General features: G+C 52.5%; 2 protein-coding genes across 2 annotated transcripts; both read left to right on the forward strand.

Annotated features, from left to right (window-relative positions):
* The first annotated feature begins 156 nt into the window (after positions 1-156).
* Positions 157-16,418, forward strand: LOC118508951 (chromatin-remodeling ATPase INO80-like). The gene is made up of 25 exons (XM_036048865.1): positions 157-684; positions 789-970; positions 1,077-2,811; positions 2,902-3,556; positions 3,623-4,352; positions 4,431-4,598; positions 4,668-4,826; positions 4,919-5,021; positions 5,098-5,352; positions 5,415-5,585; positions 5,655-6,066; positions 6,531-6,757; positions 11,810-12,771; positions 12,855-13,025; positions 13,100-13,244; positions 13,323-13,574; positions 13,650-13,824; positions 13,890-14,146; positions 14,221-14,354; positions 14,597-14,787; positions 14,873-15,007; positions 15,084-15,246; positions 15,331-15,544; positions 15,621-15,772; positions 15,849-16,418. The coding sequence occupies exons 1-25, from the start codon at positions 417-419 to the stop codon at positions 16,044-16,046; spliced, it is 8,214 nt and encodes a 2,737-aa protein (XP_035904758.1). The 5' UTR covers positions 157-416; the 3' UTR covers positions 16,047-16,418.
* A 229-nt stretch (positions 16,419-16,647) lies between these two features.
* LOC118509619 (small subunit processome component 20 homolog) lies at positions 16,648-26,363 on the forward strand. The gene is made up of 5 exons (XM_036050459.1): positions 16,648-20,960; positions 21,042-23,880; positions 23,946-24,111; positions 24,613-25,647; positions 25,724-26,363. The coding sequence occupies exons 1-5, from the start codon at positions 16,766-16,768 to the stop codon at positions 26,240-26,242; spliced, it is 8,754 nt and encodes a 2,917-aa protein (XP_035906352.1). The 5' UTR covers positions 16,648-16,765; the 3' UTR covers positions 26,243-26,363.
* The last annotated feature ends 44 nt before the right edge of the window (positions 26,364-26,407 follow it).

Consider the following 26,407-nt stretch of genomic DNA (forward strand, 5'->3'; position numbering starts at 1 on the left):
TTCGTTTGAAAAGAAACACGCACTTTGTGGGGAGTGCGGAAAAATATTTGAAATCACTTTTCGGAGCATTTTTATTTATTTTCGGAGCAAAACAAACTCAAGGTAGCTAGAGCACACCTACCCGGCACATCCATCTTGCACCACCTTGACCCGAGCTGTCAAAAGAAATGCGATGCCTACGTTTCGCGCCTCCCCTTCCGACCCGTTGTCTTGAAAAAAACAACCCAAAGCAAAGCTAAAAATGACGGCAAAACATTCTACTCGGTAACACACGCTTTCCGTACGAGGGGTACGTTTTCGCAACCGCGATCCGGTCGATAAAGCGAACCTCGCGTACGTATACAGGTGATTCTAGGTTCGCACTAGTCAGCGTTCCATCAACTACAATCACAGCGCAGTGAACGACCAGCAAAGAAATGGATCAAAAGGAATCGCCGCCAATGACCGGCGGCGGTGATAGTGGCGAGATGGTTTGCAGGAACACGAACACGAAAAAGTCTCTGTACACCCAGCGAATGTTGTCGGCGTTCAGTATGGCGGGTTTTGTGAGGCAAGCCCAACGGCTCAGCCGGACCGTCCCATCGGCATCGTCGAGCGACGAGGAGCAACACCAGTTCTCCGACTCGTCGGATGAATCGGAAGAGTTTGGCAACAAGTTCTTCCACCAGGCTGCGGCCCGGTCCTGTAAGTGAACAAGCTTGGCCGCGTCGCCCTTCTCATACAATCGTTGCTGTGGCCGCGAGTGCTCTGTGCCAGCGGATTATTGATGAACCTCTTTCTGGTTGTAGATAGGGAACGAATGTTCGACTTCAGTACCGTCGGGTCCGAGCGGATGTGGTTGAAAAATTTGCTGCTCTCCGAAACGGAAACCGAGAGCGAGATCTCGGACGTGGAAGATTACATCCAGCAAATGCTGAAGGACCACGTACGGGAGAAAAAGATCCGGGAAAGGTACAACGATTCGCCGCAAGTAAGTGCGCAACTTGTTTCTGTGTCAACAGTTTATGGTCTAGTAGTCCGCCCGGTCACTTCATTTAAACTTTTCCATCCATCTATCTATCCGTTTCATTGCAAAGAACTCGCACTACGGATATTATAGTGCCGGTTTGCTATCGGACAACGACCTGTTCCCCGAACATCGACGCTCCGTGGCCGGGAAGCGCAAGTGCAAAATCGATCATGGCACCGGCAAAACGAAGGACGTAAGGAAAAGGATGAAACATGCCAAAAAGCGTGCTGCGGCCGACGGTACCAGCTCCTCGATGCGAGGCCCGATGTTTGGTGACAAGAAGATTCAAAAATTGCTACAACTGCACCGTGGTCGCCCGGTAACGGCGAAACCATCGGACGGCGATAGCTTGGAACACAGCACGGCCACCGACGCAGACGGTTCGTCGGTGGGCGGTGGTAAGCGGGGTCGGAAATTGCGCATGAAAACACCGGAAGCGTTAAACATTCGCCGGCGCAAGATGTGGCAGCTGATGGCGAAGAAGGAGGTGGGAAAAGTGCAGCGTGCCAAGGCGAACAACCACAAGGACACGATTACCAACTGCCGTCGGGTGGCGGCCCTCTGTATGCGGGTCGCCCGCCAAAAGGCGATGCAGTCCCAGAAGCTGATGAAGGACACGGTTTGGCGGGCGAAGCGGTTGACGCGCGAAATGCAGGTCTACTGGAAGCGGTACGATAAGGTCGAGCGGGAAACGAAGCGCCGCATGGAGCGGGAAGCGGAAGAACAGCGCAAGATCGATGTGGAGATCGTGGAAGCGAAGCGCCAGCAGCGGAAGCTCAACTTCCTGATCACCCAGACGGAGCTGTACGCACATTTCATGTCGCGCAAGCTGGGCAACGTGTCGGCCGAGGAGCAGCTCAAGATACTTTCCCAGCTCGACGAGGAAAGCAATCCACGGCTGGCCGCCATCGACAATTACGACTGCGAGCGCATGAAGCAGCTGGCGCAGAAGAATGCGACCGAAGCGTTCCGTAGCGAGCGAGCGCGAACGAACCAGTTCGATGTGCATCCGGCGGCGGAGTCGGCCTCTCCATCGAACGAGCCAGCTGCGCCATCGGAAGAATCGAAAGGAAATGGGTCGGTTGAACCGGGTCCAACCGGCACCAAGCAGGAACCGAGCACCGGAATCGCAGAGCTGCCCCAACCGTCCATGTTCCGCGGCCGGTTGAAAGGGTACCAGCTGAAGGGTGTGGCGTGGCTGGCGAATCTGTACGATCAAGGCATCAGCGGCATACTGGCGGACGAGATGGGTCTGGGCAAAACGGTCCAATCGATCGCCTTTCTCTGCCACATTGCCGAGCACTACGGGGTTTGGGGTCCGTTTTTGGTCATTTCGCCGGCCTCCACGCTCCACAACTGGCAGCAGGAGATGGAACGGTTCGTGCCCGAGTTTAACGTCGTACCGTACTGGGGGTCGCCCAACGAGCGCAAAATTCTGCGCCAATTCTGGGAGCAGAAGCATCTGCACACGAAGGATGCGAGCTTTCACGTGGTCATCACCAGCTACCAGCTGGTGGTGACCGACTACAAGTACTTCAACCGCATCAAGTGGCAGTACATGGTGCTGGACGAGGCGCAGGCCATCAAAAGCTCCAGCTCCATGCGCTGGAAGCTGCTGCTCGGGTTTAACTGCCGCAATCGGTTGCTGCTGAGCGGGACGCCGATCCAGAACAGTATGGCGGAGCTGTGGGCGCTGTTGCACTTTATCATGCCGACGCTGTTCGATTCGCACGAGGAGTTTAACGAGTGGTTCTCAAAGGACATTGAAAGCCATGCCGAGAACAAGACGGGCATCGATGAAAGTAGGTTGCGCACGTTACGCCAGAAGAGAACAGCGCTGGTTGCCATGGCAGTCGTTTAACGTTTATATGCACGCTTTTTCCCTTTTCCAGAACAAATCTCCCGACTACACATGATCCTGAAACCGTTCATGCTGCGAAGGATCAAAAAGGACGTCGAGAACGAGCTGTCGGACAAGATCGAGATCATGGTGTACTGTCCACTGACGACGCGCCAGAAGCTGCTGTACGTTGCGCTGAAGAAAGAGATTTGCATCGAAGATCTGCTGCATCTCACCACGGTTGGCGGCGGTGGTGGTGGAGGTGGCGACGGAGGGCAATCCATCGATCGTAATTTTACCTCCAATCTGATGAACCTTGTGATGCAGTTTCGCAAGGTGTGCAATCATCCGGAGCTGTTCGAGCGGCGCGACGTCCGCAGCCCGTTCTGCATGAAGTGGAGCTACGAGCTGGCCGAGCGACCAATCTTCCGGAGGCAGCTGCTAATGGAGCACACCGTACCGAGCAAGCGTCACTGGTTGCACAATCGGTGCTACCTGTTCAAAGCGCTGCACGTACAAAGAAGTATGGCGGGAGAATGGTGCCGCGCAAAATCGGACGTACCTGAGCAGAAAGGCCGATCGAAAGCAGCGAAAGCAGCGCACTGCTACGATGACTGGTGTGCGCCATTCAGCTGTGCGAGACTAGCCGGCGGTTTATCGCCAAAGCAGGTGGAACAGATTGCCCGAAGGAATGTGTTCTGGTTCATGTAAGCCCTACAACGTTGTCCATTGAGAGACACACTCGTTTAACGCACACACACACTTTTCCGCAGGTATCAACTGATCGAGGAATGGGTCCATTGGATGAGTGTGTTGCACTTTCGGTGGGTTTGGAGGGATACGCGAGCGGACGGCGTGTGGACGGATCCACGCCACATGCTGCTCGAACCGTCCGCGGAACGATGGACGGCTCGATGGTTTCCGTGGAAAGCGATGGAGCGGCTACTTTTTACGCACACGATCGTCCACTCGACATGCATTCCTGTGTACACGCATCGCGATCATGTACTGCATTTCACCTCCGAAACACTGGACCATCGTATCATGCGCAGCCGAAAGCAACAGATCCCAGGGCAACCGTTAACGCTGCTGCCCGAAGTGCCGTTCGTGCCGACCCGAAGGCCATCCACCGTACTGCCAGACGAGCCGACGGCAATGCCTAAATTTCTCTGCCGTCACTATACCAAGGTGCTGAACACTGCCGGATGCACGGGGCCAGCGTTACGGCGCGTGTACACCCACCGGTTACCGGCCTCCCATGCCGGTGGCCGGTGGCATTTCAACGAAACGACGGCGGCGGCCGCAGAACGACAGCTCCGGGAACACGTGCACGCGTCGTACCCGGCACACGGCTGGTCGCACATTACCATTCCCGACAAGCAGACGCTCGTGTCCGATGCGGGTAAGCTGGCCGTGTTGGATTCGTTGCTGGCCCGGCTCAAAGAGCAGGGCCACCGTGTGCTGATCTACTCGCAGATGACGAAGATGATCGATTTGCTGGAGGTAAGAGTGTGGGAGAGAGAGAGCAGGAGAGAGATTTGCATGATCGTAACCCTGCTTTGTTGTCCTCGCCCTCGACAGGAGTACATGTGGCACAGAAAGCATCGGTACATGCGGTTAGATGGTTCAAGCAAAATTTCCGAACGACGCGACATGGTGGCCGACTTTCAGAATCGGGCCGACATTTTCGTCTTCCTGCTGTCCACGAGGGCTGGCGGTCTGGGCATAAACTTAACTGCGGCGGACACTGTACGTGAAGAAGAAGCAAGCGACGGGCGAACGGTTGGAAACTGTTTAACGTTACCCTCTTTTCGGTAGGTGATTTTCTACGACTCCGATTGGAATCCGACCGTCGACCAGCAGGCGATGGATCGTGCGCATCGATTGGGCCAAACGAAGCAGGTTACCGTCTACCGGCTCATCTGCAAAGGCACGATCGAGGAAAGGATACTGCAAAGGGCGCGTGAGAAGAGTGAGGTAAGTTGCTCGCAGTGAAGTGAAGCGAATCAAGTAAAAAAAAAGTCTTGCATTAACAACGTCCACCTCTTTGTCTCATCTGTTTGTTGCAGATTCAAAGGATGGTTATCAACGGGGATAACTTCAAGCCCGACACGCTCAAACCAAAAGAGGTGGTTTCACTGCTGCTTGACGATGAAGAGATCGAGTTGAAGTGTAAGTGCATCAAGTGATTGTACGAACGCGTCAATCGTTTACTAAAACTGTGATGCTCCTTTCTACCGCCATTTAGATCGTCAAAAAACGGAGGAACGTCGCTTGCTGGAGGATCCCGTCGTGAAAACCACCAAGGACCGCGATCGCAAACAGAAACAGCCAGCGTCCGGCAAGGAAAGCGTAGGGAAGGATCGCAAACGGACGGTCGACGGTGAGGAGCCCGGTGGGTTTGGCGATTCGGCCGCTCCGAGTCCTGCCCAAAGCGAGCGTTCCAATCTGAGTGATAATACGAACAAAGCGCTAGACGCGCTGGACGATTCAAGCAATGAAGGTAAGGAATGGGATGGAAAGCTGTTGGAGCGATAACCGTAACCGTGTTCCCGTTCTACACAGCAGCTTCCATGTCGTTTGACGCGATACGCGAACGGGGGGACAGCAAGGCAAGACCGGTTTCGAGGGGCGGTAGCAAACGGGGAAGACCCCGTGGCTCGCGTAGAGGTGGAGCGGTTGGCCCGGGCAGCACTAGGCCTGCAGCAACGGACCAACAATCCATGCCGGACAAAGGTAAGCTGTTTGCTTTTATCACAAAGCTTATCGCGCTTTGCTAACCAAAAAGGAACCTTCCAAAATCAGACACAAGCGCGCCGATGCCTGCCGTCGTACCGTTGGCTGCTCCAGCTGCTACCATTGCACAGGTAAGGCGCGGTCCCGGCCGACCACGGCTAAAAACCAACGGGCCCAGCAATCAGGGTACACGCGGCGGCCCCTCCCATGCGCGACAAACTATTCGGATACGGAAACCGATCGGCCCGCTGGTGGTACCGCTCGGTGGTCAAACAGCTGCCGCAGCGGGAGGCAATCGTTTGCTGTCGACCTCATCGGCCAGTTCTGCTGCCCCGTTCCCTTACACGGGTACAGCGAAGCCACGCTTCGGTGCGTCGGCAACGTCCTACAAACCCCCATCGCTAAACCGAAGTACTACCTCCCAACCCATTCCTTCCAACGACAACCGAACACCGATGGATAACGATAGCGGTACGGAGTAGTAAACAGCAGAGGCGGCGGGCGGTTGCTCGTATCGGTCGATTGGCGAGAAGCGAACGAGGAAGCAGTGTACAGATCACAATTTTAATTACAAACAAAAAACAAATCCCCCCCCTCCGAATCACTGGGGGGATTCGGTGTACAGTTTTCAAAAAGTGCTGTGTTTATCGTTGTGCCGTCGACCGTAGACAAGTTGAGAAATGCTGGCCAACCTAGGTGTGTATCGAAGATTGCAGTGTTTTTCTTTTCCTCTTCTTTGTTTCTAGGTCATAAAAGAAGTGTCTAAGAATGTTCAGTTAAATGTTTTATCTTCTTTTAAGTATTTCTAGCTGATCCGCCAAAATTGGCAAGAGGGTAAGCAAGGAAGTATCAAGTTAGTATCAAAAAGCCGTCTCAGGTAAGTACTGATTCAGTATTCTCAACTGGTGATGGGTCATACCACTCTTTGCACGGATTGATCCGGAGTCGTGCTCGCACCTGTAGGAATCGAGTTCGAACCATGGGTACAATGAGTTCGACCGGTGGGGGCAACAATATTCGAACGACCTATGGATTAGACCCGAACGATTCTGGGTCGCTTACGGATGGTTCCGACTCGCCCATCACTATTATCGAGCGGCGGGTCAGAGAAGGATTATACATCATATTATGTTATTCCCTTCGCATCGAAGCATCGGACAATTCCATGAAAAGTAGGATCCGGTTCCGTCATCCATCAGCTTCAGGACATTGTTGCCAACTTCAAAGCGTATGTGATTCTGAAAATTTGGAATAGAATTTCTTAGCGGAATTCTTGGGAATGAACATGTAAATGTTTTGGAATTTTTCAAGAGGATAATTCTTAGGACCTTGCATGTTGATAAAAGTTATAAAAGTAGCTTGTTTAAATTAAAAACGAATGTGCAAAAAATATTTGGGGAACTATCAATGTTTTTTTTTTAAATAGTTTAAGAATTAATTTAAAAAATTTAAAGACTTAGAGATAATCGTCAAAAATCATAAACTTTTAATATAATGGCCAGTTAACTATTGCACTCATGGGCTTTTGCTAATAACAAAGGCCTGCGCCAGGGAGATGGGCTTGCCAATTTCCTCTTCAACCTGGCGCTAGAAAGAGCCTTCCGCGACTCGGAGGTGGAAACTTCCGGGACCATTTTCTATAAGTCAATCCAGATCCTGGCATACTCTGATGACATAGAAATCATTGGTTTGAGGCTCTCCTATGTAGCAGAAGCTTGTCAAAGGATCGAGCGTGCGGCACAGAACCTCGGGTTGGAGATTAACGAGTCGAAAACTAAAATGATGGTGGCACCACCAGCGGCCCTGCTAACAAACACTGATTTACGCAGGGGTGATTACAGATAGGTGACCGCACTTTCGAAGTCCTCCAAAACTTCACCTATCTGGGGTCAAAAGTCAACACTGGCAACAACATTGATGTGCTGGCTGCCAAGCGGTCATACTACAGCCTGAGGAAACTTCTCCACTCTAAATACCTGTCGCGACGGACGAAGCTGGGACTGTACAGAACATTTATAGTCCGAGTACTCACATACGCCTCTGAAACATGGACTCTGTCCACTCTGTCGAAAACTGACGAAGCCCTCTTAGCCGCGTTCGAGAGGAAGATGCTCAGAAGGATTCTTGGTCCCGTATTTGTGGAAGGACAATGACGAGCTCTACGAGCTGTACGATGATCTCACTATCGTACAGCGCATTAGACTCGCCAGGCTCCGGTGGGCTGGTCACGTCATGAGAATGACACCGGACGACCCAGCCCGTAAAGTCCTTTCCAGGCCGTCCACAAGGACAGAGGAGGCGTGGTAGGCCCAAATTGAGATGGAGTGATGGCGTTGATGCGTCCGCCAGAACGGCCGGGATAACGGATTGGCAGACGACGGCGCTGAACCGTGAGCGGTATCGAGGATTGTTGCAGCAGGCCAAGCCCGCAATTCGGCTGTAGCGCCTGATAAGTAAGTAACTATTGCACTGTAATTGAACTCAGTTATTTACACACAATTGAAATATGTTTTTAATAATCAGCTATATTACAACAATGTGAAAATAGTTTTATATTATCTTCTTCTTCCTTGGCACCACCACAACCTCAAGAGGTCCCGGGCCTGCTATTTCAGGCTTTCTGTGACTTAAATTTACCTGTAGCGAAGTAGTCACTCCTGAGTATGGGGAGGCGGTCTGGTTGGGATTTGAACCACGGTCTTGCCGTGTGAAGACCGTCTCGGCCACCGGACCGCCACCCCGAATCAGTTTAAGGGACTTTAAATTTAGTGTGCCGCCAGTGTGCCGTATGTACCGAATAAAATGAACTCAAAATCGAATGCTTAAAGGCTAAAGCTGACTTAGTACAAACAGTATAGTACTAACAGTTCCGCCCATTCCCCGTGTTACGTATTTTCATTATCACATTTTTAGCGCAATAGATTACTTAACCGCTGCTTTGGCGCGCGCTCTCTTTAGTTTGTATGCTCCGGCATGGCAAAAAAGATGAATTATATTTCATTCGTTGCATTCAATCCAGCCAAGCGTCCCACACAAATTGCACAATGATTGCCCCCCCGCTTCTAGTTCATCAATAACATACAAGTGTAGAATAAATAAAATAAATGGGTGAGGGGGAGGAGGGGGGGGGGAAGGGGAGGGTCACAACATGCTACAAACTCAGCAAAGCTTAAAATTTAAGCACCCCACTACAAAAAAAGAAGGGCAGCAAACACAAAACAACAAAAAAGCAACACCGGAAGATAAGAAACATTAGAGCGAGAGGATGCTGTGAGGATGCCCTCACACAACACAAACAGTGCGAGCGTCCTGCTCCTGCAGCTCCGACGAATCAGGAACAGGGGAGTCGTGTTCCGTTCGGGAGAGTTCCTTCTCCACCAAACAGAAAAGCTCGTTACGCTCTCGACACGCGCCAACGCCGGAACAATGCCGAAAGCGCCGTACGTTCGCGCTTGCTGATAAGAAAGCTGTCGCTCTGCTCCGGCTGGCAGTGCAGCTCACTCTCAGGGGAAAAGCTCACTCTCACGGTTTGTGTTTGTGTGCGAAGGAATGGGCCTACCACAAGGATCAAAACACGAGGGAGAAGCTCGTCATATCCTGGTGACGCGGGGTGCGTGAACAGCAGCGAGAGCCTGACGGAGCGACTGCGAGAGACTCACCACCGAGCGGCTATACGGCATACCCGACCGATATCAGTGGCACCAGTGATAAGAAAATGCACTGCAGAACCGTCGTCAATCGAATACGGCCGCCAGCCGAACGCGGACGCACGCGGACTGTACGTACGGTGTGTGACGGAGCGATTGGTGTTGCGCGCTTGCTGGCAGGCAGTGAGAGTGAGAAGAAAAAGCTCCGTTTCGGATAAAAAGGAATTTTCCGTTTTGAAAAACAAGTTTCAGTCTAGTGTTTTTTTTTTTGTTGGCTAACTGCCGCCGAAATTAGTAGACGCTAGTAGATTAGTAGGTTGTGTGAGTTTACAGTGGGGGTTGGAAAAAAAATCCCCCCCCGCACACATAGGGAACCAGAAAACAGTGAAAAGCTAGCTAGCTAGTCCGTTTCGTCCTCCGCTCCTGTCCCGGCGTTCCTACGGGCGCTTGTGATACTGGGGTGTAGTGCTTATCACTTTGCCCAATTGGAGGGTCGGGGAGCGAACCCAGTTGATAATGGACTTGCGTGTCGGTGAGGGTAGTGCAGCGCAGCATCGAGATTCCTTCCACCAGATCGTGTATTGTGCAGGTGCAGAAGAAATAGTTACAACAGCACGCGAAGGACGGATTTCAAATCTCGGCCCCATATCAGTTGTCCTGCCGATAAGAAGCTTCCTCTTGCGGGAGTCTTAAAAGGGGAGCACACAAAAAAAAACACACACACACACACACACACACAGAGCAGCACGTCGGCAGGAGAGCGCGGATTGGCGGGAGCTGGTGAGTGCAGTGTGTGTGCGCGCGCGGGTGTACTGTTACTAATGGGCCAAAAGCTTGCCTACCTATATACACCGTGAGCGCGCGCGGAACCGAACAGCAGCCGAAAGGATCGCCGCCGAACCGATGATGATAACCAAGTCGCAGGACATGCGCTCGACGTAGCTTTACGCGCGCTCGCGGCGCCAATCGAGAGATGTGTTGGGGTTGATTTGATGTTTCGAAATTAAATGATGCACACAAACCTTTCGTCGGCCGGCGGTGTCCCAACGGGACTGGGGGCTGGGAACACGTATCGATCATCAAGCAAATTCCTGCAATATCCAGCGAATCTGGTAGAACTGTGAGAAAGCATGTAGGACAATTTTCTCAACATAAAACTGTTTTAATGGTGTTAGAGACGTCTAGCTTGCCGAGTCCGGTAAACGATTGATAAGCAATAGATGCTCGGAGGACCGCAGGACGATACAACAAACGCACGTAGCAGCAGTAGTCTTCCTAGTGGTTGATGTGGGGATATGTGTGTACTATCTCGTGTCCATCGCTCGTTTATCATCGCTCGCTCTCTCGCCGGAACCGAAGCCGCCGACGCCACCTCCACCACAGCTTACGCTCTTGCAACGCAATGCAACTGATAACGTAATGAGTGTTCTGTGTTATCTGTGCGCTCTCACGAAAGCTCGCTCGCGCGCGTACGCTCACCCGAGACTCGGAAGCTCACGGCGATAAGGAAGCGTTATCCCGTACTCTGGCATATGCTTATCACCAACACGTGCGAACGTTGCGGCTGCTACCAGCTAGACTGAGCGGGGGGGGGCAGCAGTTTTTATCATCCTGTGTATGTAAGTATGAGCCGTGTATTTACTCGAAGGAGTTGTGTGCTGTGTGATCACCGATCTGCAGCAAGCTGGGGGGGGTGCAGATCATAGGAAATGCGATGGCCGCGCGAGAATCCTTGCAATAGTGAAGCTACCACTACCAACACCAACACCATCGCTCTCCAGTGATAAGAAGACGCAATGTTTATACGGTTTATCAAACCGATGCATGTGTGTGTGTGTGCGTGTTGGCTCTTTTGCGGTAGCTTTCGTGCTGCGTCATGAGCGTACGAACGAACCGAACGAACGAACGGACGGTTTGATATGAGCAAGTATTGTTTATCCCACATCCGCTGTATGCGTGGAGGTGAGAAAGCTCGCATCCTTTACGTACTATCTTGCCATCTTCTTACTAAACCTCCACCTGCCCTACTTTCACCCCTATACTACCGAGAGTGGAAGGAGCTTGTAGCAATTTGCTTTCTTATCAGAAACCACCCAAACAGTAGCAGCAGCAGCAGGATGTGTACTATACGATTGGGGATTTGGACTTGGGAGTTGGAAAATCTCGCCACTGTCTTGCCTTTTGCTCTGCCTGCTGCTGCTTCTGCTGCTGGAAAGTGAGCATCGAACGCGGACGGCGATGATTACATATTGTTGTGCAGGTTTGGAGCGTAACATGTATCCATATGCTACCGGAGCCAGCAGTGGGGTTGCGCATAAACGGGATGATTATCACACACATTTTATGGTGTACTTTGAGGAAAAAAGGGACGATCTTTCTTCAAGTTTAGACTTGGTTTGATAGCCCGTACACGGTAGTAAATACCTTTTTCACCGGAGCTAGATCGCTAGTAACCGTTGCTATAGTAATGAATCGTAGTGCTCCACTGCTCATCCATCAACGAGCACTGGGATTTATGCACGGGTTTCACCGTTTTGTTTTTATACAGATTCTCCAACAGTAATTCCAACCGCTGAGCAATGGCAATGTTTGACACTGGAGCAGCACTTAAAATGACCAACACGATGTGTCTCGTAGGCACGATTGTGATCATATGCTTGGTCGAGTTGATCGTATCGCGGGACGTGCACGATCACTACGAACACAGCTTACGGCGCGGGGGCCACCGGGGCTTTCATCAGGAGCAGCACCATCAGTACAACAACATAAACCACAACAGCAAACACAGTAGCAATAGCAATTACCACCACCAAACTTACTGCGGACGGCAGGTGAAATTTTACGAAAAATCACCACACCACACCAAACGTACCGGCCACCATCACCAGCCACGGGTCGAAACGATCGCGATGAAACACAAGCGCCACTACGGCAGTCAGCATCAGCGTGCCAATGGGTCATCGTCGTCGTCCTCCTCCTCCACCACCACCACAATCCACCACTATCCACCGTTGGACTGGACGCTGGACGCATCTGCCGACGGTCACCACCAAACGCTCGTTGCGCTGCAGGATGACGATCCGAGCCTGGCGACGGCAGGCCTCAAGCCACCGAAGCACGGCATCTCGGTGTGGCCCGTCAAGCGGGAAGCCGTCGTGGAGGGTGACCTCATACTCGGCGGACTGATGATGGTCCATTCGCGCGAAGACTCGGTCACGTGCGGTCCGATCATGCCGCAGGGCGGTATACAGGCGCTCGAAACGATGCTGTACACGCTGGACAAGATCAACGAGCAGGGCCTGGTGCCGAACGTGACGATTGGCGCCCACATCCTGGACGATTGCGACAAGGACACGTACGGGCTGGAGATGGCGGTCGACTTTATCAAGGGTTCGATTAGCAATATAGACGACATCAACGATTACGATAACTGTAGCAAGGGGCACAAGAAGAAAATTATTTCCGGCGTCGTTGGGGCCGCATCGTCCGTGACCTCGATACAGGTAGCGAATTTGCTGCGATTATTTAAAATACCTCAGGTGAGAAAAAGGGGGGTCGGATTTTTTTTTTGGTTGTTGCTTGTACGAGAAGTTACAGATAATGTGGGCCCACTTGCTTTCAGGTTTCCTTTTTTTCCACTAGTCCAGAGCTGAGCAATAAGCAACGATTCGAATACTTTTCTCGGACCATTCCATCGGATCACTACCAGGTGAAGGCAATAGTGGACATAGTGCAGAAGCTGGGCTGGAGCTACATTTCCATTATTTACGAAGAGAGTAACTACGGCATTAAGGTAAACGGCTGTTCTCGTGCAAGTGTTGTCTTAGCAAGTGTTTAATTCTCCTCTCTCCCTGTGGTGGCAAACAGGCGTTCGAAGAGTTAGACGACTTGCTATCGAAGCATAGCATCTGCATAGCTGTTAAGGAGAAACTAGTAAAAGATTCTGGCGTTGCTGATACGATAGCGTATGATAACATAGTGCTTAAACTGTTAACCAAGCCACGTGCTAAAGGTATACATTACCATGCATCAAGCCCGAATCGCTCCTTTCTCATACCGCCCCCCCCCCCCCCCCCGTTTCTTTCCCCAGGTGTTATTATATTTGGATCGGACCAAGAAGTGGCCGAAGTGATGAAGGCAGTCCGTCGGCAAAATGTTACAGGGGTATTTTCGTGGATCGGGTCGGACGGTTGGAGCGCGCGCAATCTCGTGTCGGACGGCAATGAGGCCGAGGTGGAGGGTACGCTGTCCGTGCAACCGCAGGCCAATCCAGTGCTCGGGTTTGAAGACTATTTTCTCAACCTGACCGTTATTAACAATAAGCGTAATCCTTGGTTTGTAGGTAAGTTTGTGCAAAATACCGTCCCCTAGCGTGGTTCATCTGCAGCTAACTGCTGTTTGCTTCTCGGTTTGGTAGAATTTTGGGAAAACAATTTCCAGTGCAAATATCCAAACTCACCGTACACCCCGTACAACAAGGACTACAAGCAGGTGTGCTCGACAACGGAGAAGCTTGCGAAGGGGGATCTGGACTTTGAGGATCAGCTGCAGTTCGTGAGCGATGCCGTGATGGCGTTTGGATATGCGTTCAAGTACGTAAAGGGTTGGCGGGTTTTGAGCTTTAGCAAACTTACAATCGCGTTTTGCCTGCCCGTAGAAACATGCACCAAGAGCTGTGCCGCGGCAAACCGGGTCTTTGCGATGCGATGAACCCGACCAAAGGTTCGGAGCTGTTAAAGTATCTGCGCAAGGCGGATTTTATCGGGCTCAGCGGGGATCGGTTCAACTTTGACGTGAACGGAGACGGCCCGGCACGGTACAACATTATCCACTTCAAGCAGGTCGCACCGGAACGGTACAAATGGATCAAAGTTGGCGAATACTACCAGGGTGAGCTGCGTTTGAACATGCAAGGTACGTGCGGTAGTCTGTGGTAGTCTGGCCATACTACTCTCCGTTAATGACCCTTCTCCAAAACCCTGCTGTAGATATTCAATTCCGCACGAAAGATTCCATGCCGCCCGAGTCGGTCTGTAGCCGGCCGTGTGAGCGCGGACAGGCAAAAAAGTACGTCGAAGGGGAAGGATGCTGCTGGCACTGTTTTAACTGCACTCAGTATCAGGTATGGGTTTTGTGTATATCTTTATAAATGAAGGGACTCTTCAACGAACCAACATCGCGTGAGTTATTGCTAAATAAAAACTAAACTAGTTCATTAGTAGAAGAGTAATAACCGACTCATATAATAAGGCATTAATAATTTTAAGATGTCCCACTTAAAGGTAGCCCATAAAATGCCCCGCTACTTCCAATTTGCAGGTCTTACTACTAATGAATTGCATTTTCGCTTTCAACTTTCAACAGATTCGAAGTCCGAATGACGAAACGCACTGTGTCAACTGTCCAAGAGGCACGCTGCCGGACGTCTACCACGAAGAGTGTCAACAAATTCCGGAATCGTACCTACGGCCGGAATCATTCCTTGCCATCGGTGCAATGACGTTCAGCTCGTTCGGCATTCTGATCACCTTTTTCGTTATCGGTGTATTTTTGAAGTATGGCTCAAACTCACAGTGCCCTCTTGCTCTCTGTTTCACTGGCTGTAAATATCGATTCTAACGATTCTTCATTCATTTGCAGACACAACGATACACCGATCGTTAGAGCGTCCGGTCGTGAGCTGAGCTACGTGTTGCTTAGCGGTATACTGCTCTGCTTTGGCGTTACCTACACGCTGGTCATCAAACCGAACGATATCGTTTGCGGAGTGCAAAGGTATGAGGGCGGGCTGCAACGGTTTTTGTACGGTGCAAAAATGAAACAACTACCATGTCCTCCCGTTTTACTTTAGATTTTGGTCCGGCTTCTCGTTCACCGTCGTCTATGCGGCGTTACTCACCAAAACCAATCGTATTGCGCGCATCTTCAATGCGAGCACCAAATCAGCGAAACGTCCGTCTTTCATAAGTCCGCACTCGCAGCTGGTCATTTGCGGAATACTGGTTTCCTTTCAGGTAGGTGTGATCGTACCGATCACGCATTTGGTACGGTTTTGTGTACAGCAACTGTTTTTTTCTTCTCTCTGACCATCTAAACAGATTTTAATCAACGCAGTCTGGATGATCGTGTCCCCGGCACACGCGATGCACTACTACCCCACGCGGGAAGATAATCTGCTGGTCTGCAACTCCTACACCGACGCATCGTACATGATCGCATTCTTTTATCCTATTTTTCTGATAGTCATCTGTACCGTATACGCCGTGCTAACGCGGAAAACGCCCGAAGCTTTTAACGAATCTAAGTATATTGGTAAGTGTTGTGCTGCGCCGGAAGGGGCCGCCGTACGCGGATCACACTCACGATCATTTTTTTGTTGTGCTTGCAGGTTTTACAATGTATACAACTTGCGTTATTTGGCTTGCATTTATACCACTGTACTTTGGTACGGCCAATAATGTGCAGCTTAGAATATTTACAATGTCCATGACGATTAGCTTGTCGGCCACCGTGACGCTGGTATGCTTATTCTCACCAAAGGTAAGCGCGTGCTCCCTCCAAATTCCTTTAGCGATTGTGCTCTTTACTCATATCGCCCGGTATATCGCCTTTGCAGCTTTACATCATATTGATTCGTCCGGAACGAAACATACGGCAAAGTATGATGCCCATCCGTTATAGCACAATAAACAAAACGACCGGTTCGGCCCAATCGTCCGTGATGGCGGCGGTCATCGTAACGGCGGCCACGTGCAACGAAAACGAGAAGGTGATCAAGAGCACCTCGAACGAAAACATTCCGGCTGCGTACTGATACACAAAAAAGGTGAAGCTGAAACGAGTAGGCAACGCTTCAAAGTCGCGACCAAAAGAACGCAACAGCAACATCGCAGCACCAAGCACAACAACAACAACAACCACAGCTACAAACACATCATCATGAGCTCCTATGGTGGCCGCTATTGAGGATAGTTTTTAACGACCAATCGATTGTGTGTACGTGCGTGTACGGTGAGGGAGAAACTGCATCGTTTCGTTTAATTTTCATAAGTCACACATGTTTGGAACTCAGTTCGCATTGCGTGTTAAAATGAGAGCATTTAACGAGAGGTTTGGAGGAGGAATAATGAAGAGAAGAAAAAAAAACAAAACAAATATATATATATATAGTATCCGTTCAAAATGAGCAGTGTTTTTTTTCTCTTTGAGTCACCACGGAGATAGGAATATTTATAGGAATAAACGCCACCAGCGGTATACTAAAATAGTGCGATTATCTGAAAGCAACGGTAAAGATTTGAAAATTTGAATTTCCCATGATTTGCGCAGTATTTTCACCGGGCTGTCAATGTATCAAAACAATAACATCATCGCACCTTATGTTTATACACCGTGCTCGAAGACTGACAGTTGTGGCCGTGCTTTCATTTGTTGTTTAGATCCGCACCATGTGCGCGCGTGTACCCGGCACATTGCAAAAGATTCAGTGAATGGTGTTTGCTTTACGAATAATTCTTTCAACAAGTGTACACAATGAAGAACAAACCGCAAAAGCACAAAACTTCCAACGCGTTTCACTTTAAATCGTTTCGCGAGCGTATCGATGAAATCGACGTGCGCCGTGGAGCGCTGTACCGGGTGGAGACGGACTATGAGTTGCCGGAAAGCGAGGACGGTACCTTCTTCCAGCAGGCGCTGGTAAAGTGGTCGACACACAATCTAACCGACGAGTACGTTACCTATCAGCGAGGCTTTAAGGAAACGGCCACATTGCCCCTGCTGCTGTTTAACAAGGAAGCGATCGTGAAGCATCTCACCAACTGTCTGACAAAAGCGACCGACGATGCGTTGCAACCGTTGCTGGAGCTGGTGGTGGCACTGGCGAAGGATATGCGGAAAGAGTTTCGACCGTACTTTGCCGGGCTGTTCGAGGTGGTGGTACAGTTTCTGCACTCCGACAGTGCGGATCGCGTCGAGTGGACGCTGCTGTGTTTGGCGCATTTGTTCAAAATTCTCCGCAGCTTCCTGCGCAGCGATTTCTCGCTCACCTTCCACCGGTTGCTGCCGTTGCTGGACGAAACGAGCAGCCCGCCGCACGCCATCGACTTTGCGACGGAATGTCTCGGCTATTTGGTGCGCGATCTCAAGGATAAGGAACCGTTCGTGCGCTTGATGCTGAAGTGCCAAATGCAGAACCGTGCGTATACGTACGCGTGCGGAAAGCTGCTGTTCGAGGTGCTGCACGGTGTGCAGGACCAGTTCCACCAGACGGCAAAGCAAACAATGCAGCATCTGTACGGCATTCTGCAGCAGCTCGATGAGCCCGAAGCGGACAATTTGCAGGACATACTTACCCAGACGATTACCGATGTGGTGGGCCGTATCCAGGCGGCGGATATGCCCATCTTCTGGGACACGGTGCGCGGTACCATCGACGGATGTTTGGCGGCGTTCGATGCACAGCGCGATGGTTCCGATGAGGAAAAAGTCGTAAAATACTTGACACGTTTACTGCAGCTGAGTGGAATCGTTTTGGAGCATCAGTACGGCCGGTTGCTCGGTGACGCACTGTCGGTCACCGTATCACAGCTGATCCGTTTGCTGTCTACGTTCTCTTCACCCTCGCTCGAGTTTAAGGAAACGATCGTCAATCACATTATAGTGCTGCTCCGCTCGAGACATCTTCCCCTTACCCAGCTGGAAGCGAGCCGGTTAACGATGAATGTGCTCCTGCTGGACCATCGTCCGCTGTACGATCGCTTCATCGAGGCCACCGTACAGTGCCAAATGTTTGAAGCACTGATATGGCCCAACTTTGTGAAACGACTCGAGCTGGAGCTGGATGAAGCAAGGATGAGCTTTTTGGCCGGGCTGCTGTTGAAAAAATCGCCGCTCTGTGGAAATGGGCTGAAGCTGGACGACTGGAACCCATTCCCGGTGAACGTGGTGTCGAAGGGAAACTTAGAAACTCACATGAACAAGCTGTTGCTTGCTAGCCCTACGCAATTGCTTGCCAGTGCTGGAGATTGCTACCTGAGTGCTTTAATCGTGTTACCGCATTTGGCCAACTTTCGGGAGAAATCCGCCGCAAACAAAGCTATATGCGATTTCATCAAACACGGTGCACAGTCACTCCGAAACGGCACCGCCGTTACCTCGGAAAAGGTGGTCCAACTCATCGCATTAGCCGTGGAAACGGTTGTACACTTGAAGGAAATGGATGGCAAAGCTTACTTCGATCTGCTGGAATGTTTGCTTCCCGTGGTAACCACGCACGAGTGCTTGCTGCTCAACAGTGTGCACCTGCTGATCGTGTACATTACAAAGGAGCACAAAAATTTGCTCACTTTCGACCGATTTAAGCGTGTGCATCGTTTCATACATCCACTTACGGCCTCCTACGATAGCACGGTACGACGGCTGGCCAGCGCTGTAATGGCTGTGTTTGCCGAGCTTCCCGAGCTAGCCACCGGTATGGGTCCACTGTACCGTACGCTGGCACAAATCGAGTGTGTCGAACCGTTGATACACACCTACCGGGAGCAAGTGGTCCTCTTCCAAAACCTTACCTACGACAGTCACCTGTGCCAGCAGGCGGCCAACGTGGCACGCACCGAATGGCACGAAACAGTCATTCGCTACATGCTGTCGGTGTTTGCCATCAACTTTAAGCTGCTGTGGGAACCGGCCGGCACGGTCGTGCAGACGTATGCTGACAATATGGTGAAGAAGGATGAGGACATGTTTTGGAAGGTGTTCGACACGATGCTGACGATGGCCGAAGAGCGTAAGCCACACGAAGAGGAGGCGCAATGTGCGCGTGAAAATGGCCATGAAGCTGGAAATGACGATGCACCGGAAGCTACGGGCAACGTAAATGACAGTGAGGACGAGGAAATGGAAGGCACGGTGCCGGATGCCGGACGATCCCTTTTCCCCAAAGTGATGGAACATTTCCCGAAGCGGGCCAACATTGACTACATGAATGTGCGAATTCAGCAGCTGCGCATGCTGCACCGCTGTACCAACTTTTGCCGCTCGAAGGGTGATCGTATCGTGGAACGGTTCTTCACCTATCTCGAGCAAGATAAATCAAACAAAACCCTCACCGAGCCCACCGATGGTGATGCCGTGGAAGAGCACGCAGCACCATCGTTTACCAAAGCTGTAAAGCGCAAAAGCAGCCAATCCGCCGGTGCGGGCACACACCAAGTGTTGCTTAGCTATTTGAGAATTTGTACCGAGCTGACACCGAAGGTGGTCCGCAAGCATTCCGACCGTCTGTACGCTACGTACGAAGCGCTCGTCAGCAGCCGTAACGAGGAAATCCAGAAAGTGGCTTTGACCGGTATATTTGCGCTCGGTGGCGCACAACTAACACCGTACAAAGATTTCATCAATCGGCTGACGAGCGAGAAAACGCTTAAGCAGGCGCTACTGTCCGTGTTTGTACCGTCGGAAGAGGATGACACGGAAGATGCCGGGTACACCAGCGCCAGCGGACGGACAAAGGTGGCCGAAGAACATCGGCCGAAGGTCCTTCAGCTGGTGCTGAAAGTGCTGGATGGAAAAATTAAGCAAAACCTTGGCAACGGTGGCACGGGCGGACAGCATAAGGCGACCATTCTAACGTTTATCGGGCGCCTGCGGGTAGAAGAGCTTGCACTGCTGCTCGACCGTTGGTTTGAGGTGTATCTGGGGCTGCTGAAAGACACGCCAACCGAAACCGTGCGCAGCATAACGGCTGCGCTGGACGATGGGGCGGAGGTCGTGGCAGTACCGACACCGTTCAAGGTGAAAACTTTGCTTAACTTCCTTGCCGCGCTGCAGACGGAAATTGCTCCGCTCAAATCGCCCGCGTTTGCGGCGAAGCTAATGCATTTGAAGATTTGCTTCGACACGCTGCTCATGCGCATGGATCACAGCATTTACCGGAAGTACAAGAGCCAGGCACAGTTGGCGCTGGTGGAGCTGTTCGAACAGTACGACTCCAGCTACCACTGGACAGAGGACGAGCTGGCCGCCATCATGCAGGTACACGTCTGGCCACAGCTGGAGCACCTTCCGAGCGATAGCATTCATTCGCCAACGCCACTCCTCAAGCTTCTGCTTGGCTGGTGTCAAAGCAAACGATTCTATACCCTGCTGGAGCGTCGCTGTGACCACGCGGAAGACCAGCGCATGGAAACGGATGAAGCGGAACAGCCGCCGCCAATGACTCCACTCGACGCCGTGATCCAGCTGTTGCGCGGTTCCCAAACGAGCGCACCGGTTTGCCGACAAATCTTTACCGCACTCGCGGCCATGCTGGACAGTGAGGATCGAAGCACAGCGGAACCAAACGAACCACCGCTGTTCCGCGGCCGCAGCCGTTTGCTGATACCGTACGTGAAGGATTTGCTGCAGTACATTCGGCAGGCGATCAAGGGCAGGAAGGTGATTTCGAGCGATCTGCTGCTCATCCTGACGCGGCTGGCCGAATCGGGAATGATTGGCAGCGATCAGAAGGATGAGGCGCAGATCGAGAGCGATCGGGTGTCGTTGCTGAACATGCTGTTCCCCATCCTGTCGAGAAAGGTGAGCGAGATCGGGGGCGAAGGGCATGCGCAGGTGAGCGAGGACGTGCGAAGGCTGCACGTTGTGATTGCGCGTCTGCTGAACGACGTAAGGGAGCCGTTGCGCTACCTGAAACAGCTGGCACTGTGTCTGCAGAATGTGAAAGATCGCGGTAAGTCCCTCGCTACTGATCCTTAATCCTCAGCTCAGTCTTCGGTAAACGCTCTGCTTTCTTTCTATATTTCCATTCCAGGTGCGCGTAAAATTGTGTATCAAATATTCGAAAGCCTTGCCCACCGATCGGCCGAGATGCGACTGATCAACACACTCGTGCACGAGCTGAACGCGATGGACAAGCGGTGGGTAGAGCAGCCGGATCACGCCGCCCGAACAGCGGCCTACCGGTCCATCGAGCACCTGCTCACGACCGAAGCGCCCGATGGCAAACGAATGACCGGCAACGTTGCGATCGTGTTTCTCTCCCAAGCGTTCCACGTGCTACAATTCGAGAAGGATTTTTCCGCCCGCCAAAATGCGACCGAGTACGTGTGCAAGGTTGTCCTGTACCTGGCGTCTGCGAACGAATGGTCCGCCGAGCTGGACTACTGTCTCGATCGGATCGTTCTGCACAGCATCATGCAGGGGTTTAAGGTTAAGCGGACGTCTAACGAGCGTCGCAACGAGTCGATTCAGCTGCTCGGCGAGCTTGCCAGGATGGTTGGCAAACCGGGCGTAACGACACACCCGCAGTGCCGTGTGTTTGCCGAGCTGTGGCATTTCACCGGCCAGGGCGATGGGGCCGAGCGCGACTTTTTCGAGAACGTAACCCACCTGCAAACGTACAAGCATCGGAAAGCGATGCGACGGCTTGCGGTCAAGCTGGCGCTCATGGCCGAAGCGAACCCGGCCGCGACCGTCCGAAGTGTGCTAGGAGCTGGCGGTCCATCCGCTCGCACAACGGTTAACTTTTTGCTACCGATAGTGTCGCACTACATCTGCCACGACGAGTACAGGAAGCTGACGAACCTGGTGGAGGAAGCCGGCAACTGTATCATCAATCTCTGCCGGCTTCTACCCTGGCGCGGGTACCACATGGTGCTGCACCAGTACTTGCGCAAGCTGAAACATTCCTGGGAGTATCAGAAGCAGCTGTTGCGCATCGTGATCGGCATCATGGATGCGTTTCATTTCGATCTTTCGGCAGCGATCAATGCTGGACCGGACGGAGAGAGTGGCCATGCGCACAAAGGTGCAAACGCTTTGATGGACAAAAAGCTTACGTTACAGCGCGATGCGGATGAAAACGAACCAACAGAAGCAGAAACTGCTCCCGAGCAGGAACAACAAACGATCGACAAGCAGGAGGGTAAGGCGGAAGACGATGATCAAGAGCTGAAAGAAGCCGAGGAGGAGGAAGCAATGGTCGGGGAAGTCGTTGAAGACGAACCGACGAAAAACGATCCAGCCGCTGCGCTGCGTGTGGCCCGTGAAATCGTGCACGACATATCGAAGACAATCATCCCCAATCTGCTGTCGTCGTTCAACTTTGCCACCGAAGCGCCGGTGTCGGTGGCGAGCAGCAGCGGTCACGTGGACAGGAAGGCACGCTTTGCAAAGCAGCGGACGGAAATGCTTAAGCTGCCGATAGCGATCGCGATAGTGAAGCTGTTCATGAAGCTGCCGCGCAAAGAGATCGAACTAAATCTGCCCAAGCTGATCATTAAGGTGATCACGTTCCTGAAGTCCCGCCTAAAGCTGGCCCGCGTGCAGGCAAGAAACACGCTGGCGCACATCACACTCGAGCTCGGCCCGTCCTACATTCCGTTCGTGCTGCAGAATCTGCTCGCAATGCTAACGCGCGGCTTCCAGCGCCACGTACTAACCTTCACCGTCCACACGATCATCGAACGGGCGCAGAAACATCTCGGCACCGGTTCGGTGCTGGAAAACATACTGCAAACGGTGGTGCACATCTGTGCGGAGGACATCTTCGGCCAGCTGATTGGGCTGCTGAACGGCACGACGATCGAGACGGGTTCGCTGCGGAAGAACTCCACGCCGGAAGCGAAAACCACCCGCAAACCGTACAAAACGCTCTACCTCCTTGCCCGGAACGCACAGGAACGCATGCTGGTGGATCTGTTTACGCCGTTCCGGGCGATCCTGAGCAAGTACCGCACGCACCAGACGGTGGCCAAGGTGCACGATGCGCTGCACCAGATAGCGGAAGGCATCGTAGCGAACGAATCGATCCGCCCGGAATCGATGCTCGTGTTTGTGTACGGGTTGGTGACGGGCCGAATCTACACTCAATGTGCAATCGAAGAAAGCGATACCGCCGGGGATGCGGACGAGAAGCAGCAGCAGCAGCAGCAGCAGACAGGGAAGAAGCTGCTAGGAGCGGTGCCGAAACCGGGCAGCATCTACATCATTCCCGAGGAACCGAAACGGTACGGTTCGGCGGCCGGAACCACAACGTTGGACCACATGCTGGCGAAAGCCGAAGGCAACGATCCCGCCTTTCTCGAGTGCGGTCTCGAAATTCTGCTCAGCTTCGTCCGACGCAAACAGTTCGGGATGCAGCATGATTCGGACGAGGGTAAGCTGCTGCTGCAGCTCATCGACCCACTCGTGCCGACGCTGGTTGAGTCGCTCGATTCGAAGCACTCGAAAATTATTTGCCACTCCATCAACTGCTTCAGCGCGCTGTGGTCCAGCGAATGGCCGCTGAAAAGCTTCGAGCAGCAGGAAACGGTCGAACAGATCGTGAGTGCGATCTTTGCCATACTGCACCGTTACAACACGGTTGCGCTCGACATTAACAATCCCAATTTCGGTATGGTGCGGGCCAGCTTTCGGGCCATCGTGGCCGTGCTGAAGCATGGCAAACACTCGTACAGCTTCTCGCCGGAACAGTTGCGCCTGCTGGTGATGTACATCGAGCAGGATCTGGCGGTCGGCGGAGGCCGTCAAACGACGGCATTTGTGCTGCTGCGATCGCTGCTCGCACGCCGCTTCACGTTCGATGAGCTGCACGCGCTGATGAGCAAACTGTTCGAGCTTTCCGTGCAGTCGGACAGCGACACCGTTCGGTAACGTAACGTAACGGCACGGTAACGCTTTCTGCTAACGCGTGCGCTTTTGCTTCCACTTTCAGGGCGGAATGTCGAGCGAACGTAGTGGACTACATTATGAACTTCCCGATGAGCAAAAAGGTGCCCACCCATCTGTGGTTCTTTGCCTCGCAGCTGGAGTATCCCGTACTGCATGGCAGGGAGTCTGCCTGTTTGGTGCTTAAAAAATTGTTCCAAAAGCTTCCCAAGGTAAGGTTGACTGTTCGAACAGGCAATACTTGATCGTAGAACGCCATCCATCTCAGTTGAACACCACGCTTCCGAAACACTTGTTGGGCTGGGCTGTCCGGTGCCTTTCTCATGACATGACCAGCCACCTCTGGACCCTGGCCAGGCACTACAACCTCGAGAGGTATCTCGGCCTGCTATTCGGCCTGCTCTCGATCCTTTGCTACTCTACAGCGGATGCCAGGATCTGGATTAACTTATAGAAGAAGGGCCCTGAAGTTTCCACCTCCGGGTCACGGATGGCTCTCTCTAACGCCAGATCGAAAAAGAGACAGTCGAGCTTATCTTCCTGGTGCAGGCCGGAGGGAAAAAAATGGAATCGAGCTCAATCCGTGAGCAGTCCGTGTGAAGAAGTAGTTTGTACTCCAGGCACTAGAGCCCTTCAAGAGGCAAATTAACAAATGCTGAGGAATATATTCTCCTTTACAATGTCCTCCTTCTCTATCTCCCTCCTTTTTCCAGTCCACTTTAGTCGAAAACCACGTGGCCATCTTCCTGGTGCTCGGCCTCCGTTTGACCAACGATGATGCCATCGAAATCCGGACGCTGGCGGCCGATTGCATCGAAGCGCTGCTGAAGCGTCTCGATTCCAAAGACGCCGGTGCGCTGGTGGTGCTCCTGCGAGAGATGCTGTGCTCCACGCAGCTCAAGCAACGCGAACTCGCCACCCAACTGTTGCTGCGCATCGTTCGAAACGATCCAACGGTCGGCTTCATCAGCAGCTGGCTAGATAAGGTGCTTCCCCTGCTGCTACACAACCTGGTCCCGCAAGCAAACGGAACGGCGGACCCGAATGCCGCGCAAGGAAAATTCGTAAAGCCACTCGCGCCGATCAGTACGCTACTGCACGGCGACCCGTGGGCCGACCATTTGATCATACAGACGCTAAACTTCTTCGAAGAGCTGCTGCGTCTGTACCCGGCGATGGTGAGTGCCGCACCGCAGTACAGCGATACGGTCGATTCGCTAGCGTACACTGTCCAATCGCTGCTGAGCAGCGCTCATCAGTGGGTGCGTATCGGTGCCCTCAAGGTGCTGCATCAAATCATGAACGAGCTAGATTACGACGCCATCCACGAGCGCATCAAACACGTTCTGGCGCAGCGCAAAAAGAGACGGCGCAGCAGTGAGGGCGAGCAGGACGAGATGGAAGCAGACGACGACGGCGGCGGCGGCTGGCTGGACAATGAAGAGGGCGGTACCGTACCGTCCGGTGTGAAACAATTCCTTTTCGGCAATCCATTGCGTGACTGCAAAACGCTCACGCTAGACCTGTGCGCTCAGCTGACGCCGAACAGTGGTATGGTCAGTGAAAATGATGACGAGGCAGCAGCACTCGTCACGCAGCTCCTTTTCCTGGTAGCGAACGTGCTTCGTGCCGTACCGTTGGAGAATGAGAAAGTTTCCTCGAAAAAAGTTAACCTTTACTGGCTTGTGCGCCGGGTCCGATACATCATGCAGAGCGAAATTGTACGAACGCCGCACGTATTCACGCTGGTAGGTTGAACGTGGCTTTGGGCAGTGGGTTAATGCATTCAACTCCGTTTCCGTTTCCGTTTCCCCAACCTTGCAGCGAAAGCACGCACTCCACTGGCTGGCGTCGGTGGTCGCGATCGTGGAGCAGGACACGCTGGTACAGCTGGCACCTTCCCTGCTAATACCGGCCGTACGTGAACTCACCGCACAGGACGTTGCCGGTACACGGGCAACGAACGATCCGGCCAAGATTACGCTCCGCAAGGTGGCGGCCAAGGTGGGTAGGGAAATTTGCGCCCGGCTGGGCACCGAGCAGTACGACAAGATCCGTAACGCGATCGAAGCTTCGCTACGCCGCAAGCGTACCGGGCGCCGGGTGAAGCTGGCCCAGGAAAAGATTAACCAACCGATCCTGGCGGCACGCCGCAAGGAGGCCAAAAAGACACGCACCAAGGAGGCGAGAAAGCGCAAGCTGGCGGACCGTGACGATCCGTTGGACATTGATGCGGAGAGCAAGGGCGGCGTAATACCGGGCATGAAGCATCGCGCACCGGCCAAGAAGCGAAGCAAGGTGACGAAAAATCGACGCAACATGGAAGCTATGTTTAGGGAATGAGCAGCATGCATTCCGTTCCATCGTGCGGTAACGCGCTCATTTACTATCGGTCATATACGTTTGTCTTAATGTTATCAGAAAATATACTATTAACACAATGTTGAGTGTGTCGTATCGGCAATTTATGCATGTCGTACTAAACACGGTCAGGGGGCCATTCCGTTT

Source organism: Anopheles stephensi, chromosome 3 (genome assembly GCF_013141755.1).
Source record: "Anopheles stephensi strain Indian chromosome 3, UCI_ANSTEP_V1.0, whole genome shotgun sequence".
In the NCBI taxonomy this organism is placed as follows: Eukaryota; Metazoa; Arthropoda; class Insecta; order Diptera; family Culicidae; genus Anopheles; species Anopheles stephensi.